At 36.6% G+C, this 18190-nt stretch overlaps 1 protein-coding gene across 1 annotated transcript in view; it reads left to right on the top strand.

The window, feature by feature from the left end:
* Positions 1–1585, top strand: part of LOC136854127 (homeotic protein distal-less-like) — a 140294-nt gene extending 138709 nt beyond the window's left edge. The window contains exon 4 of the mRNA XM_067130338.1: positions 1–1585. This exon is cut by the window's left edge and continues 510 nt beyond it. Coding sequence (XP_066986439.1) covers positions 1–54 — 54 coding nt within the window. The 3' untranslated portion in view covers positions 55–1585.
* Positions 1586–18190: the final 16605 nt, after the last annotated feature.

The raw sequence follows: 18190 nt of genomic DNA, 5'->3' as shown, positions 1-18190 counted from the left end.
CCTTACATGTATTCTTGGTACGCTGCTGACGCCCAGCACAATCTCCTCACCTAAGGCAGTCGAGGGGTTGCAAACACCTGGATAATCTTCCACGATCTATGAAGCTGATTATTTGTGTTTTCTCAATGGTTAACTTTCTGTTATCTTCCTTACTGTCATTCCCTGCTTTCGACTTTTTTTTTTCCTTTTTTTACTAATTGAGCAACTTCTGGGTAACTCTTGTCTTTAAGTTCTTATTGCCTACCTAACCAACAATTTCTCAAAACATTCCAGTTTTTTTTTTATTTTAATTGAAATAAAAACATACACATGACTGCTGTAGCTTGGACTGCTGTCACACAGGTAGAGGATACATAGATTTCCGAAGTAGCAGCAGCTGTAATGCTGCGTGAACAACATTCACAGCAGCATCCGGTGTAGCCACGCCATGGCTAAAGGAGATACCAACTTCAGTTCTTATAGCAATGCATTACAAAACCTTACCATACATAATTCACAGATGCTACTGCAGTACCATTTCCCAAGGTGATCTGACCATAAACTTTGCAACGATACCAGAAACGCCTCGAGTTCATCGTCATGCCCAAGCCAGCAGTGTTCGTTTAGTGCTCACCCCTAACAATTGGATACATCATCTGACCCCAGCAAAGGATACCAGAAGTAGCAGACGTGTGTTTGGCCAAGTTTACAGTTGACACACGGTTATGTTATCCACTCAGCAATAGGCTGTACGTCACCAGTAACTCATAGTTCTCGTACCCCAGCTCTGCAAGTTGGTTAGGCAACATTACCTCAGTAATGTCTGACCTTGTCGAGGTGTACCTGGATACTAGCTTCGGCTGGGAAGTCTCAATATTACCAAAGATTTTTGTTGTATTGTACTTAAGTCACTTCCCACCAGAAGCGGAACCGTATCGGCACTTTTTAATGTGTAGAAGCCTAACAATCTTGTGGAAATCAAATGTCTCACTCACAGAATGTTCAAGAACAAATTGTGCACTGATAGGTTTGTAATTCACCCCCAAAATATTGTGATGAATGTTCTGTACTCCCCACGAAAAAAAGGACGGTAATGGGAAAATATAACCATGGATTGTAAGACAGAAAATTGATTTTTGCATACAAAACAAAACAAAACAAAAAAAAAGAGTGAAGTGCGGTGATTTGAGTATTTCAAAGACATGGTCCGGAAGACATGCTATATAAACTTGTGCTTCTTATCAAACTTGTGCTGACTGAGTTGGAATGTTATGACTGTACTGTGGTCAAGAGCTTCTAGATAAAAAAATTATACTAATGTTATACGAAAGGAAGTGTGCAGAAAGTGCATATCATTATTCTACTGTGGTGCGTACAAAAGGTGTTCTTTTATAAGTAGCTTAGACTGCAAGATCTGTACTGAGCGTCAAGGCGTAAGAACTACGTAGTCGCATGCCGCTCCATCAACAGCATTTGCAAAACATTTTGACTAAAATAGTGTATTTTTTATTCTCTTGTGTAAACCAATAGCCTTCATGAGTTTAGTTATGAAGATGATGAGTGAAATCTAAAAACAAAAAAAAAAACACAAAAAAGGAAAAAAAAGCATTTTAGCATTTTTCGTAATAAGGAGTATTTCTAATGTTTCAATGTCAGCCAAATTCTAGCATTAAAAGAATGATCGGAGATGCCAGGTAGAGAGTTATGCTGAGACTAATTCGCTCAGAGGGCAGCAGGTCAGAAGTAAAAGAAACGGCTTCGGGCTCAACTTTAGCCGGGGACCTCTTTAGTATAGCCTAAACGTTACTAGTTTGCTCCACCAAATCGTCATAACTTGTACAGAAAGACTCTCCAGAAACCGATTTCCAGACTCACTTTGAACAATAATAACCAGAGCCACTGAGCCATCGACTTACTTCTGGCCTTCTGTAACTATTGGTGATTAGGGAACTTCCCTATCCGTACTTGATAAGGATGCCCTAATAAACGATGATCCCCATAATTATGTATTACAGTTAAATAAGGATACTCTAAGAAATGGTGTTGTCCATTACATGAAGATTCCCATTAATGATTTCCACTCTACATTGAAACCATTAAATAATGTACGACTTCCTCATTATTTAATGAGCCTCTTTTATCAATGATCGCCATTTATCCCGAAGATACATCTTAATATGATAAGGATCTTGATAAATGCAAACGAGGATTCAACGTGTCCGTTTTCTTCTTTGTCCAATGTACGCTTGAACGCGCTTCGGTAGCGACTGCCCGTACTGACCGCTGAGATTCACCCAGACACTTGAGGAGACCGCCACAGCCATCGAAATGTGGAGACTGGTTTTGTTGTTTTTTGGCGATGATGTTAACTGGTCTGAGTGTCTAGATGACGGAGATGATAGATTATTTTTTTTTTCTGGTTTTTGTTTTTAGAAAGCATGTAGTCAGACATAATCCGAGACGTATGATAATGGCCCGAAAGATTTTGAGTTATTCATTAATCTATTTATTTTACTAATTTTTTAAAGATGTGAATTCAGACATAAATTACATACAAGTATCTCCCCCCCCCCAACCCCCATCCCCCAAAAATAAAAAGTCTTGCCTAAGCAGATGAAAGTTCACGTCTGATTTTCGACTGATATTTTAAGAGACCTCGATCGATCGAGAGCCGTTGCTTTGCATTGAAGGTACGTTGATAAAATCACTGAAGTCTCAGTTTAGTTAAAGATACGCGGACTTAAGACCTACCAATATCTAACGGGTGAGAGCTATCAGAGTTTCTACTTATAGCCGGGGCGTTCAGGACTAGACGGAGTGGTGCAACAGATCTAGATAATGAGAACTAAAATGAACGGATGCGATTTCTTTGGAATCAAAACTAACAAGCACACCAACCAACGTAGTCTCTTCAAGTCAAGTCAGTGTCAGATCACGAGAACTCGTGAAAATTTTAAATCAGATAACATTTAATCTTTTTTTCTCTTTCTTCGAGAAAAAAAAAAAACTTGTTCTGGTGGCTGCATTTTTCAGTCTCTTTAAGGTTCGGGTGTTGGAACGTAATAAAATATATAGGAGGAGATATTTGCATTATTTTTGTAAAAGTGAATAAACTCCAGTCCTTACAAGGAACTAAAGAGAGCATGAAGAATCAACCATGATTTTTATTTTTCGAAATACGCGTCTAAAGTGAAAAAAAAAAAAATCAAGTCATGCTCTCATGTCTTTTGTTCATAAAAGATTTTCATGAACATTAAATATTTTTTTTCTTGAATTTCTGGAAGTATATAATTCCATTTATATTCCTCCAGGATTCATCCCCAGCTTTGCAAGGGTTCGTCTCTAAGATTTTTCGGTTATGAGAGTGTGCAAGAAAAATAAAAGAATTATAGAAGCCACATTCCTGCACAATTTTTTGAGGAAAAAAATTTTTTTTTACTGTAGCAAAAGCTTATGAGATTCCAAGCTCGTAGATTCAGCTAGTCTCTGAGGTCGAAAGCTTATAATTACCTAATTGTTTCTCCTAAAAGAAGGCTCACTTCATTCATTTGTAATTCAGATTAGGGAGATGGTTTGTCATATAATTCACTTAACTTGTCGCTGACATATTTCAAAGAAACGTGCGAGTTATCACGAAGCAGGAATGATGTTATGCAGTTGACATACATACGCACGCACCCATATATATATATGTGTGTGTGTATGCATGCGCAGGCATATGTATGTATCTGCGTATATATGTAAGTCAACTTTCCACAGCAGCTCCGGCTATTTGTTGCATCTTCCGCCGAAGTCCTCCCAAACGCCGATCAGTAGAGTAAATAAAGTAGCTAGTTTTGTTGAAGGATGATTCATTATTATTAAAAATCACAGCATGATGATTTAGTCGCCGACTTCTTCTTCTTCTTCTTCCTCATGACACGTTGGAAATCCTCATGGCAATTGCTCTCCGAGTCGTCATCAGCCCTATTTTTATTATTTTTTTATTTTCCTTTCCTTTTTTTTTTTATTTGTTGAAATAAGAAGGAATTCTTCTCCTGACGAAGACACGCTTCCCGCTGGCCATGTTCGTCAAGTCCGATATCGAGATTAAACTTTCCCTAATCGCCCCCGAATGTATCCATAAAACGACTAGCTGACCTTCCCCTCCTCCAATATTTGTGAGCCAGGTTAATGAGGTTTAACGTAGCCCCCCCCCCCCGACCCCTTCCTATCCCCCTTAACTCCCACCTCCCGCAAATCTCCTCATCACAACGCAATAAAACAAAGAGCGAGTAAACAGACTAACGCCGGCGAGAAGCGAGTTCTTCGTTTCCAGGACGGGCTTTCCATGTCTCGAAGTGCGTGACGGGAGAGAGAAAGAGAGAGAGAAAGAGAGACAGAGATAGAGACCTTTGAAGAAAAAAAAAAACAAAACAAAGAATAATGTTGTCAGAGGGGATGATCAGTCCCATGATATTATAATGATTGCGATGTGCGGAATCTTTCTCACCCCCTACAATTGTTCTCTGTTCTTTCCCCTTTTCGCATAAAATACGCGATGAATCTGTTTGTCCTTAGTTCCTTTGTTTTAATTATATCGCACTGGATGTTACTGTTGTTGTTGCGAATTTACAGCATTCGGAATACATATACTTTACCCGTAGTTGTCCAGTGGGCGAGATCAAGGTGTGACGTCACAAGGGGCAGGAGGGCTCTTCATTTTCTCCAGGCAAAATTTCCTCCGTGAGGAGAATGAGAGAATTCCTCTCCGACTTATAGAATGAGAGTTCTCCATTCCACTGGATAGTGAGTCATTTAGTGTCTGATGGATTTTCATAAGGGTTTCAAATGCTAACGTCTTTAATCACCTGAAATAGCAAAGATTTTGTTAAGATTAAATTAACAACCTTCGATGTGTTATTATTTATGTATTATTTTTTTTTTTTCTATTTTGCAGTTTCAAGTTCTACCTCAGCTGCTTAGCCAAACTGTTATTCCATTATATTTTGGTAAAATATATATATATATATATATATATATATATATATATATATATATATATGTACATATGTATATAATATATATACATAATATATATATATATATATACATACTGTATATATATATATACATATATATATATATATATATATATATATATATATATATATATATATATATATATATATATAAAATTGAATGAATTACAAACAAACAAATATGCGAGCGAACTTACCATTAAAACTTTAATATGCTTATCTTGCATATCATCGTACAATGTAGCTATCTATTTCTGGGTATAAAAGAAGTACCTCTGCCCCTTGTAATAAAATGTGCCCAATAAATTACGAAAATTTTATCTATACCGTTTCGCAACCATCATCATCATTATTATTATTATTATTATTATTATTATTTATTATTATTATTATTATTATTATTATTATTACGCTAAGGACAAAGGGATTTCATCGAAGGGTGAATTGTTTTAGGCGCATAAAGAGGATGTTGTTATTCCATTGTACATAATATATATTTGACGGTTTGAGTTGTCCATGACCCCTTTCCCCACCCCCACTCCCCACCCCCTTCCTCTTCTCCCTCCCAGTGACTCCCCCTCCCCAACTTTTTTTTTCCTTTAGAGAGGAATCAGTGTAATGTTGAGAAATAAAAAAACATGAAAAAAGATATACAATGTTTTGTTTCATTTACACCGTTTAATATTTAGTATTCTGTAGGTTAACCTCGAATTATTACTTTTACTCCTATTATTATTATTTTCATAATTATGATTTATGATGAGCACTTATTAATATTAATCACCTGTTTTTATTTTAACTATTATTATTATTATTTTTATAATTATGATTTATGACGAGCACTTATTAATATTGACGAAGCTGAATGACTTTTAATTTGCTAAGCAAGAGAAAAACTATTTTAAGAGAATAAAAGAAAAAACGTAGATAGAATACATGGCGACCACAGATTTTAAAGTCATGCAGAGGAAAGATAAAATATTATCGTACAACTTATACTTTTAAAGCTGTACGCCCTTGGTTTGCGTTGCTTGGCAAACAAGTCTTTTTTTTTTTTTATTTGAGTTGAATACACATAACCTACTTTCATGCAAATATGTCTAACGGGAGAAGAGATCGTAGGTAAACTCCCGTCCTTGTTTCAGAATGACCTAACCTTCTTTTTCTTTGTTTTTAAATCTACAGCGGAAAATCATTAAGGACAAAGCCAAAAGACTTCAAACCCAAGAGGGTTCAAGAGGGAAATCAGCCTGTCTATGACTTACAACAAGATTCAGTGTTGTCTGAAATTTTCTCTGAGCAATAGAGAGAGAGAGAGAGAGAGAGAGAGAGAGAGAGAGAGAGAGAGAGAGAGAGAGAGAGAGAGAGATATTAAATATTTATGTGTAGATTATTTATTTTTTAAAGCAGGCTCTGACAAGATATATTTGCTAAAAGTCACTCAGAAAAAACATACCATATTTGATGATTTAAAAAGCGATAACGTGGCACTGTTCGCTCTGCTACGATTCTGGTCATCGGGAAAGTCAAAACGAGCTCGTCTGCCTATTACTTATTTCCTCTCATGCTGTAGCTCGTTTTCGTTCGTTTCCTTACTTTGCCAGACTCGTAGTCTCACTCACTTGACCGAGATGTAGACCTTCTCTTTCCCAAGGAAGCTTAAGCTACAACAATATTTAAAACACACACTGTTAATTTTCTGTCTTGATTATGACACACTGCCATTTCTATGAAGCCGCCGTTGTACGTGGTAAGTTTCACCAGTCATATATGCAGTATGTATATGTATATGTATACATATATATATGTATGTATGTATGTATATGTATGTATATAAATTATATATAATATATATATATATATATATATATATATATATATATATATATATATATATATATATATATATATATATATATATTGATGAGGTAGCACCTTTAAGCCTGCGCTTAATCGTGCGTCTTCACTCGAGATTGACACCGAGACCATTTTCAAAGACTCCCACGTCAGATCTTCTGTCACTAAGAAAGTCCAATGTGGTTTGGAAGTCATATTTCACTCAGTCTGTTAAAACAAACTTTCACAGAGCGCACAGTTGATGCTGGTGAGAACTTCATGTTTTCTGAAAAACAGATATTTAACTCTCATTTTGTGTCTGTCTGCAGCGAAAGTTGGAAATGGGTAGGCATTTCTCCTGTGTACCGTGCATGTAAGTAACTTCTAATGTGTGTGTGTGTATGTGCACGAGACCTGTGTAAATTTTAGTGTATCCAAAAAATCCACTTTTAAGGGGCATACATTTTGGCAGGGATCAAATAAATACCACGAAAATTCATACTAAGTGTGTGTGTGTGTGTGTGTGTGTGTACGGATGTGTGTAGTTTTTAGCGCATCCAAAAAATCCACTTGTAAAGGGCATACTTTTTGACAGGGATCAAATAAATACCACGAAAATTCATACTTTCCGATGCAATCTACGACAGACGGGGGACCCTAGTAAAACTGACCCAACCCAAGGTAGAAATTATGGCCTTGTATTCAAGTCTTATTTGGCCACAGGCCATATCTATCAGACTTACCATTTGATCTTTATAGAACTAAAGTCAAGAACCAGTTTTGCAGATTGATAGCGGCTACATTTTTTTTTTTTACTTAAAATATATCTGAAGCTGTAAGTATCTGTTGACTCAGAGTAGATCATGTATAAGGTTACTTACGAAGAGTTACAAGACTTGTAAAAATATTGTTATAATGCAATACAAACAGCTTTCTATAATTAGCATCATATTCTGAATCTTATCATCGCAATTTACACAATGAAGATTCTCTCAACCTCATGCGAAACATTGCTGTTAATAACAACGCAAATGTTGCCCTTTTCCAGAACCACAAGCATAATGTTTTCTTCACAAATGAACCATGTAAATAAACAAAAGAAACAATATGAAATTATCAGTAGGAATCTATAAGACTAGTTAATTACTTGAACACTTTCACTCATTGTCAAATTCCAATACATTTTCAGACCCTGAAGGGCGCTGATTGGGTGACAAAATATCAATGAAATGCAAGATTCATTGCTCCTAAGCGGACTTGATACCGATTCAGTAGCGTCTGTCGCCTTGTATTTTCCAAAAAACTAATCGCTCATACTGAGCAAAAGATTTTGGAAACTGGTGTTTGCGAAATATAATTATGTGTATGGAAGTTAGGTCTCTGAAAGAGATTTAATTATCGTTCATCAGTTTTCTGTACAGCAGCTACAGCGCATAATCAAGGCCACCGAAAATATTCTGTCTTTCGGTGGTCTCGGTATAATGCTGTATGAGCCGCGGCCCATGCCACTTTAATCACGTCCCGGTGGTGGTCTATCCTACATTGTTCCCAGAAGCACGTTTATGGCTAACTTTAACCTCAAATAAAATAAAATTTACTGAAGCTAGAGGGCTGCAATTTGGAATGTTTGATGACTGGAGGGTGGGTGGGTGATCAACATACCGATTTGCAGCCCTCTAGCATCAGTAGTCTTTAAGATCTGAGGGCGGACAGAGAGACAAAGTCGGCACAATAGTTTTCATTTACAGAACACTAAAGAACAGAGAAATTAAAGAAGATGAACCGATCATAATTGACATATAAAATAATAATAATAATAATAATAATAATAATAATAATAATAATAATAATAATAATAATAATAATAATAATAATAATAATGTACTTTCCTGAGTTACTCTCTTCGCAACTTGTCTGTTCAATGACCGACTCCTAAGTAAATCAAGAACCAATTTCCGTAATCAGGTAACATTTGTCATCTGAGCAAAATCTCTCGAGGAACACATTTTGAAAATTGGGTAGAATCTTGTTATCCAGTTTTTCCTTGGCTTCGTGTTATAAATCCTTAGATCTAAATCTTTATTATTTTTATTGATAGTGTACACGTAATTCATATTAAACAAGTTACAGAAAATGGGTAATGGTACGAAAGAGAAAATATGAATTTATGCAGAAAGGTGCCTATGAAGAAAACGGTAGCATCAGATTTTTTTTTTTTTTTAAATAAATTCCTTTTAGGGATATACGATTAATTACCAAAGGGCGTATTCTCTAAAACTCAGTCTTGAAGAGATGACCAAAAAAAGGGGAAAAATAAGTATGAATTCTAGTGGACCTTGAGATGTATAACTTTTCACATGAAAATAAATCTTTCAAACCTGGGGTTCCATAGAAGTAAAGACGACAGAGGAAAAGTGGAGTATAGAAATCTATAGAAATCTTTGAGAAAAGTAACTTCCGAAGACATACATATTTACAATGTGATAGATTTGGCAACATTCCATCCCAATAAAACATAAGAGATAAAGACTCTGGAGAGAATAAATAACATTCAAAAGCCTTAAAAAGTGCAAAATAAGAAGAAAGGCCTATTCTAACACTGAATGAATATTCCCTATATCTTTCTAAGAACGAAACGATGATGAAAGAAGGAAAACAGATAATAAGCGAACAGGCATAAAAATGCTCAAAAGTCGGACTTAAAGAAAACTACGTTTTTTTATTATTGCAATAAACTTACAAAATTCAGCTAAAAGAAAAGAGAGAAATATGAATTGGACAATCATATCCTTCAAAAGTAATAAAGAAAAGTGAAAATTAAAGACACAGAACATTGCAAAGTCCAACAATCGGATAATGCTAGAAAATAAAGGATGTCAAGACAATAGGCGTCTGTTGGTTGCAAGGAATCCAGGGGTCTACACCAGTCCTCCTCTTCCTCTTCCTCCTCCTCCTCTTCCTCCTCCACCTCCTCCTCCTCCTCCTCTTCCTCCACCTCCTCCTCCTCCTCCTCCTCCTCCTCCTCCTCCTCCTCTTCCTCCTCCTCCTCCTCTTTCTCTTCCTCCTCCTCCTCCCTTTCATCACACCGATCGAGCGAGCCCGTGCCGGCTGGCATAAGCCAGCCGAATCTAAACCCAACCACCATCAGGATATTGGGGAAGGGGGGGGGGATGTGAGGTCGTGTTGGCAAGGTCCGTTAAGAGCCCGAGTGGTTCCCGCCGCCCTTAAAGTCGCTCCTGCCGCTTTGGCTCCCGTCGCTCCTGTCGGTGCTGCTTCATCATCAGTACTAATGACTTCATTAAAAAATGCCGCCGTCGGTAATCATGCCGACAAATTTGCAGCCACTTAACAGCGCCGAATTTTACACGTGAGCGTTTGTAACTAATTGAGAAAAAGGAAAAAAAAAAAAAAAGGATGCTGTGTCGCATGTCAGAATGAAGGAAAAAGAAAATTGATAAAATTTCGTTACAGCGTCTATGTAAGGGAGGCAGTGACGGTACTGAGAGAGAGAGAGAGAGAGAGAGAGAGAGAGAGAGAGAGAGAGAGAGAGAGAGAGAGAGAGAGAGAGAGATGATGATGATGATGATGATGAGCAAACGCAAGTCGCAGACGAGGAAAAACTGTAATTGAGACCTTAATAAGAGAGAGAGAGAGAGAGAGAGAGAGAGAGAGAGAGAGAGAGAGAACAAATGATGAGCAAACACAAGTCGTACACGAAGAATTGCTATAATAAAGACCTTGGTAATAGTACTGAGAGAGAGAGAGAGAGAGAGAGAGAGAGAGAGAGAGAGAGAGAGAGAGAACAAATATACAAAGAAACTCGAGTAGAAGACGAAGAATAACTCATAAAGACCCTAATATTAGTACTGTGTGTGTGTGTAAGAGAGAGAGAGAGAGAGAGAGAGAGAGAGAGAGAGAGAGAGAGAGAGAGAGAGATGACAAGTCAAGAAACAAATTTTCTTAGCGAAACACAGCATTAGCTCCAAGCAGACAGACAAACAGATAAGCAGATAGATAAAAAGATAGAAAATAACGATTAAGAGCCAAATCCAAAATTAAAAAGAAGAAGAAGAAGAAGAACAACAACAACAACAACAAAAAAGGACAAAGACGAAGAAGAAGAAGAAGAAGAAGAAGAAGAAGAAGAAGAAGAAGAAGAAGAAGAAGAAGAAGAAGAAGGAGAAGAAGAAGAAGAAGAAGAAGAAGAAGGAGCAGCTTGTAAGGAATACTGCCTAGGATGTACTCGATCACGAAGCGGCCGTCGGAACGGCGTTATTATCTGTAGCCCATAAACAGAAACTCACGATATCTAACTAGGGTTGCCTAATAACGCCGCCGTGACATGACCATTCCCCCTCTTATCGCGGCGCATCTCTGCAATTAGAGTTTCGATTTCTGAATATTCATGCAGAACAAATATTACAGCGGAGATAACGAAGGTATGAAAGGAGAGAGAGAGAGAGAGAGAGAGAGAGAGAGAGAGAGAGAGAGAGAACGACTGTATTAAAGACCTTAATAATAGTACTAAGAGAGGGAGAGGGCACAAGTAACGATGAAACTAACTCGTAGGCAAAGAATAATTGTAATAAAGACAATAATAATAGTACTGAGAGAGAGAGAGAGAGAGAGAGAGAGAGAGAGAGAGAGAGCAAACAATGATGAAACTTAAGTCGTGGACGAAGATAAATATAGACCCTGATGATAGTACTGAGAGAGAGAGAGAGAGAGAGAGAGAGCTAATAACGAAGAAACCTAAGTCGTAGACGAAGAGTAATTGTAATAAAAATAAAAATAGTACTGAGAGAGAGAGAGAGAGAGAGAGAGAGAGAGAGAGAGAGAGAGAGAGAGAGAGAGAGAGATCATTGCAATGGTAGTTCATGAGATCTCTTATCTCAGCTTCGATTTTTCGCCCAAATATGTTTTATGGAGACAAATAACAGGGCAAGTTTATAGCGACTGATGCGTTATGCCATCGCTCAACAAATATTGGCAAGCAGCGTATAAATGATAATTTCGAAAAATAGCGTCGAATGTATGACTGAAGATGAGATTAACAAGCATGAACTTTTACATTATGTTTTAGTACAATTCGTATGCTTTTGTGGAAAATAATAAAAATAATATTACATGAAAGGGAAGCCGAACAGTTGAAAGACACAATAAGGACGAGATTTAAACATAGGATTGTTACCACGGGGATACGAACACTGCGTCTCTCATATAAGGAGTATCTTCCCGCGCATGCGCTGGAAGGATGCTCCATATATGAAAGACTGCGTTTTGTATACCGGTGAAAAATACAAATCACTAGAAAAATTTGCCATATTAATGAGATAACGGCCAAAATTTTTGTCACTTTCTGTGAAATTTTATATAATTTTTTAAATTTATAGAATAAAATTTCAAAGACAAACGCTTGAATTTATCATTAAAATGTGTATATATATTCGATCCTAACAGCACTGTACAAACAAAGCGAAAACTCGATCATAAATCGTTATAACAATGGTAAATAGTTCGACCTTGAAACGTCATTCGAAACTAATGTTGCATTAGCTGTACACAAGACAATTAAACCAGAAAAATAAATTATAACCAGGTGCCTAACATATAGGAAAATAAGAGAGTGGTGTTCAATACAAAGCGAACCAAGTATCATCACATTTGCATCAGTTATAATGAATTCAATCAGAAGCCAATCTCTTCATATGGGAAAAATCTATATGGCTTGAAATTATGCTTACATAAACAAATGTATTTACATACACAAGCAGCGTAAGAAAACACTGAGTTGGCAAAAATATGGATGTACCCCACCGAGAATAAATGCACCATATATTTCTGAGATATATACTTGAAAGATTAACCATATTAGATAAAGGAAACTGAAAATATATCCCTATAATCCTCTAACACGGTGGTTCTCAAACTGAGCTGATTAATTAGCCCCTAACAAGGTGGTTCTCAAACTGTACAGGGGCAATGAAGCCGTTTCTGGGGGCGTAACGAGGCACTTTAATTCCAGTTTGTAATAAGAGGAAAAATGCTTTAATTTTAATTTTTTGTCAAAGGAATAATGTCTAAAATCTAAATTCTTTATTTCTTAAGACTTGAGAAAAAGTAAAATTAATTTCTTACGTATAAAATGCATTAGAAATTAAGCATTCCAATAATTTTCTTTCCTTTATATCATAACTTCACATAACTGAAGAGGAATAGGGTATTGGTAATGGTGATCTATCACACCACTGCCAGGGTAAGTAACGATACCAAAAAATTTGAGAACCACAGTCCAACATATTCTTCTTCTTTTAACGTGCTTTTTTCCCATTTGTATGGGGTAAGCACGATGCCTTTTTTTGAAGGACTTTGATTTGGCTTTGGGGTAGACTCTGTAGTCTCGATCGGCTGCCCTGCCTGTCATCGCTTAGACCCCGGTAGCGTATGTACATGTATTGTACCAGTCAACAGCGCCCTTTCTCCCAGCAGCGAGGAGACGTTGCGCGGTTAGGTCGACAGTCGAGACGTGTGAGGTGTCTGTTATGTTTTTAGAAGATGTCGGAGTGGCTTTGTTTGTGCGTTTATTAGTCTGTAACACCCATTTGCTTTTGAGCAAACCTATCCGTTGATTACATACATAATCCCTGGGTGTCTACGCGGATAGCAAAGTGTAATAAGTCAATAAACGTCAGTACCCTTATGCGTTTATGGGTATGAAAATAAAATGTATGCTTATGCAACAGACCAGAATATTGATTTTAGGAGCAGGTGGCCTGAACTTACCGGCACATGCAAGACAGAAGAGCGGCGAACTTTCACGCACTGAAAATATCAGGGGGTATTATTATAATCAATCAAGTCAAATGACTATGTTGAAATGGGAAATTGCAAAATAACACTGTATTTGTCTAATGGCCGGCGATAATAATGAATGACGTTGATTCACTAACAAGCTGTACTTCCTAATGGGTGTTATGAAAGCATTGGGGGTTCAGAAGTGTTTGGAAGTTAAATGCAAAAATATGTAAATTTATAGTTTTTTACAGCTTCCTTCTTGATTTACGTTATATATATGTGTGTGCATACGCGCACACACACACACACACACACACACACATATATATATATATATACATACATGTACACACACACACACACACACATATATATATATATATATATATACATATATATATACATACATGCACACACACACACAAATATATATATATATATATATGCATCTATATCTATATGTATATATATATATATATAAAATGTGTGCGCGCGCACTCGCGAGCTGGGTGTATATCTTCGTGTACAGTAAATTTTAATCTTTAAACTAAACAGAAATGACCTTAAAGGGTGCGAGATAAGGGTGAAAACTCAACAATACCTGACACACTCTGCCTGAAGTCACCCGCTGTTCCTTACTTGAATGCGTTTGTCCCTTCAAGCAAGCACAATCGGGGAGAGCAAGAACATTCTGACGTATGGTCGAGAGAGACCGAACATTTTAAAGACTATTTAAAAAAAAAAGAGATACGGAAGGAAGTTGTATGACGTCACAGAAGAAACCATCCGCGAAGCTTGGGTTGTGTGTGTTACGCGTGTGTTTGGTGGTCGATGCAAATGTGAGTTTTGGTGCGTGATGACAAAAGAATGTTAAGAGGCCTGTTTCAAAGGGTTTTGGTGCCTCGTGTCGCAATAAATTTCAGAGCTCGATTTGATAATTTTCTAGTTGGTACATAGAGGCGTTTTGTAAAGAGAAATATACTATTAAGTTTTATCTTATTATTATTATTATTGTTGTTGTTGTTTGTTATTATTCCTAGTGTCCAACAAACTTCAGAGTTAGATTACAATAATAATTTTCTAACTTGTACATAGAGGCTTTTATAAAGAGAAATATATTATTATTATTATTATTATTATTATTCCTAATGTCCAACAAACTTCAAAGTTGGATTACAATAATTATTTTACAGTTGATACATAGAGGCTTTTTATAAAGATACATATATTATTATTATTATTATTATTATTATTATTATTATTATTATTATTATTATTATTATTGTTGTTGTTGTTGTTGTCAACAAATTTCAGAGTTGGAGTATAGTAATAATTTTAATGCTGATACATAAAAACGTTTTCTAAATGTAAGCATATTAGTAGGCCTTTAGCTTATTATTATTATTATTATTATTATTATTATTATTATTATTATTATTATTATTATTATTATTATTATTATTATTATTAATTTGTTCTTCTTTGTAACAGAGAAAGTCATGAGATGTAGAAGTGTAGAGAAATATAACTGAAAAAAACTTGTATATCAAAATTAATAATAAAAGAGTATTGGAATATGTGGGTACATTATGGTTTCGAAAAAATATTTTCAATTTAATAAAAAAAACAAAGTGCTTGGTATTTGTCACCATCATCAACCGCAGAATGTGACTTGGGTTTCAACCAGCCAAAATGAACTTCAAAATCAGATTTGGAAAGAAAAGAATTAACACCATCAGCTTCGATATACTTAAATAATTTGTAAATGTTGGATTACAAAAGGTGATGCATACTATTATACTAGGTAGTTATTCCATAAATGCACAGATCTTTACATCGCACGAAAGAAAACGGATAAAAACACCATCACTTTTAAAACCAGTGAATAATTTGTAAATTTTCTATCACAAAACGTGATACGTTTTATTATTCAAAAGGTAGACATTCCATAAATGCATAGATCTTCTCGTCGTACAAAGCCGAGGTGTTAAACGAAAAGATCAAACTCAGATTTATAAAAAAAAAAAGAAAGATAAAAAATTACCATCAGTAACGAAAACTTTATTCCCACGGAAGGAGAAGCTCTGATCTGGCTAAATGTCGAACTCTTATCCGCAGCGACCTTTGGAGTCATTTATTTTTCAATTTTTTGCCGTCGTCACCTTCACTTCATTCCAAAGTTGCTTTAATCTACAGCTCCCGAAAAGTTTTTACCTTCATTATGTAAACATTTCAACTTTCCTTTGTCTCTTTTTGGGTGCTACACTGGGCAAGATATCACAGCCGTGAGGGGATGGTGTGCTTTCTTTTTTTTGTGTGGATAAATTTTCATTACCTTGGGCGTGTCACTCTTCCATCACGACTTTTAAAATGGAAGCATTGTTCTGTCATAAATGTAATTCTCTCTCTCTCTCTCTCTCTCTCTCTCTCTCTCTCTCTCTCTCTCTCTTAATCGTATACGCATAACTGCGGTTACATTAATACTTGCTCTCTCCTTTTCGTCTATACGCACTTATAGACAGACTGACACACATACAACACACACACACACGCACATACACACATACACATATATATATATATATATATATATATATATATATATATATATATATATATATATATATATAGTGCATTCTTTGTTTGATTTGTTCAAACTTACTTACTAGACTCACTCACACACACGCACACCATATACATACACACACATATATATGCATATATATAATATAATAAATATATATATACATACATATGTGTGCGTATGTGTATTGTGCGTGTGTGAGTGAGTCTAGCAAGTACGTTTGAACAGATCAAACAAAGAATGCACTACTCATAAACTATCCTCCGAGAGGCCCTCTCCATTCAAGGAGGTCGATAAACGATTCTCCATCGAGTTACGGAGCATTCGCGGCACTTGGTCCCGTTCGCAGATGTGATCAAGAGAGTCGACGCTGGCTAGCCATGTCGGCGGCAGCAGAAGCCACGTGTCTGAACTAGAGTTACGACGAGAGTCTAAAACAGGAACGGTATTTCTCATGCATGTGATGTTTGCAATAGCACGGTCTTACATTATGCTTGATTATAAAGGGGGGAAAATACCGATGGCTCTCGAGTTCTTTGCGCCAACGAAGACACTTGCTCTTTGCTTCGGACGTTTCCATGTCGGAGATTGACTTTCTCCTTGAGATCAGAGGACTGGGTCGGAAATTATATTGGAGAAGCTGAAAATGGCTGATAAGAAGGAAGTGGTAAGGTACTTGAAAAGGAAAATATGTGGTGATCAAAGAGAACCTACAATTTTTACTCAAACAGGGACCGGGCACCCCCCTCGATGTAAGAAATAATTTTAGATACGCCACAGACAAAAGAAGTCAAGCCTAGTGGTAAATAAAAAAAATAATTACGTTGCCCAAAAACAGCTTTCGAAATTATATAAAGGATTCTAAAAAAAGGAAGCGCAGTTTTGATATCTAAACAAAAACAACTAAAGGCAATGAAATAACACTTTCGTCCCTACATCTAACTGTCCCACGACGCCTTGATATTCCTGTGGAGGAACGAGTGAAGCACTATAATGGCGGGGGATTGTCCTTCATGGACAATGATAGCAATGTTAACCCCACTTATTTCATTAACTGCCTTTGCCTTAAATGCTTTACCTTCCTACCTGGATGATATGATACATGGCGTTTACCTGACGCGGGTTGGAATACTCCTCATTACTGCTCTGGTCAACAGCTGCCTGAATGCATTGCTGTGTTCTGATGGTAAGGCCTCTGTTGACTCTATTCATTTGAAGGTCAATTCTCTCTCTTTACTCTGCTCATATAAAGGGAAGGTTTCTGTAGACTCTATTCATGTGAAAGGAAGGCCTCTGTTGACTCTATTCATGTGAAAGGAAGGCCGCTGTTGACTCTATTCATGTGAAGGGAAGTCCTCCGTTGGCTATTCATGTGAAGGGAGGGTCACTGTTGACTCTATTCATGTGAAAGGAATGCCTCTATTGACTCTATTCATTTGAATGAAAGGCCTCTGTTGACTCTATTCATGAGAATGGAAGGCCTCTTTTGACTCTATTCATGTGAAAGGAAGGCATCCGTTGACTCTATTCATGTGACAGGAAGGCTTCTGTTGACTCTATTTATGTGAAGGGAAGGTCTCTGTTGACTCTACTCTTGCGAAATGAAGGCCTCTGTTGACTCTTTTCATGTGATGGGAAGGCCTCTGTTGACTCTATTCATGTGAAAGAAAGGCCTCTGTTGACTGTATTCATGCGAAGGGAAGGCCTCTGTTGACTCTATTCACGTGAAGGGAAGGTCTCTGTTGACTCTTTTTATGTGAAATGAAGGCCTCTGTAAACTTCATCCATTTGAAGGTAAGGCTTCTGTTAACTTTATTTAGTTTTAGGTGGGACTTTCGTTGACTTTATTCAGTCGAAGGTAAGGCCTCTTTTGACGTTATCCATTTTAATCCCCTCTGTTGATTTTATTCCCCTATGTTGACGTTATTCAATTGAAGGAAAGGATGCTATTGACTTTATTCATTTGAAGGCAAGG

The sequence above is a fragment of the Macrobrachium rosenbergii genome, chromosome 28, assembly GCF_040412425.1.
Source record: "Macrobrachium rosenbergii isolate ZJJX-2024 chromosome 28, ASM4041242v1, whole genome shotgun sequence".
NCBI classification, from domain to species: domain Eukaryota; kingdom Metazoa; phylum Arthropoda; class Malacostraca; order Decapoda; family Palaemonidae; genus Macrobrachium; species Macrobrachium rosenbergii.
This window is presented reverse-complemented; position numbering and strand designations above follow the sequence as displayed.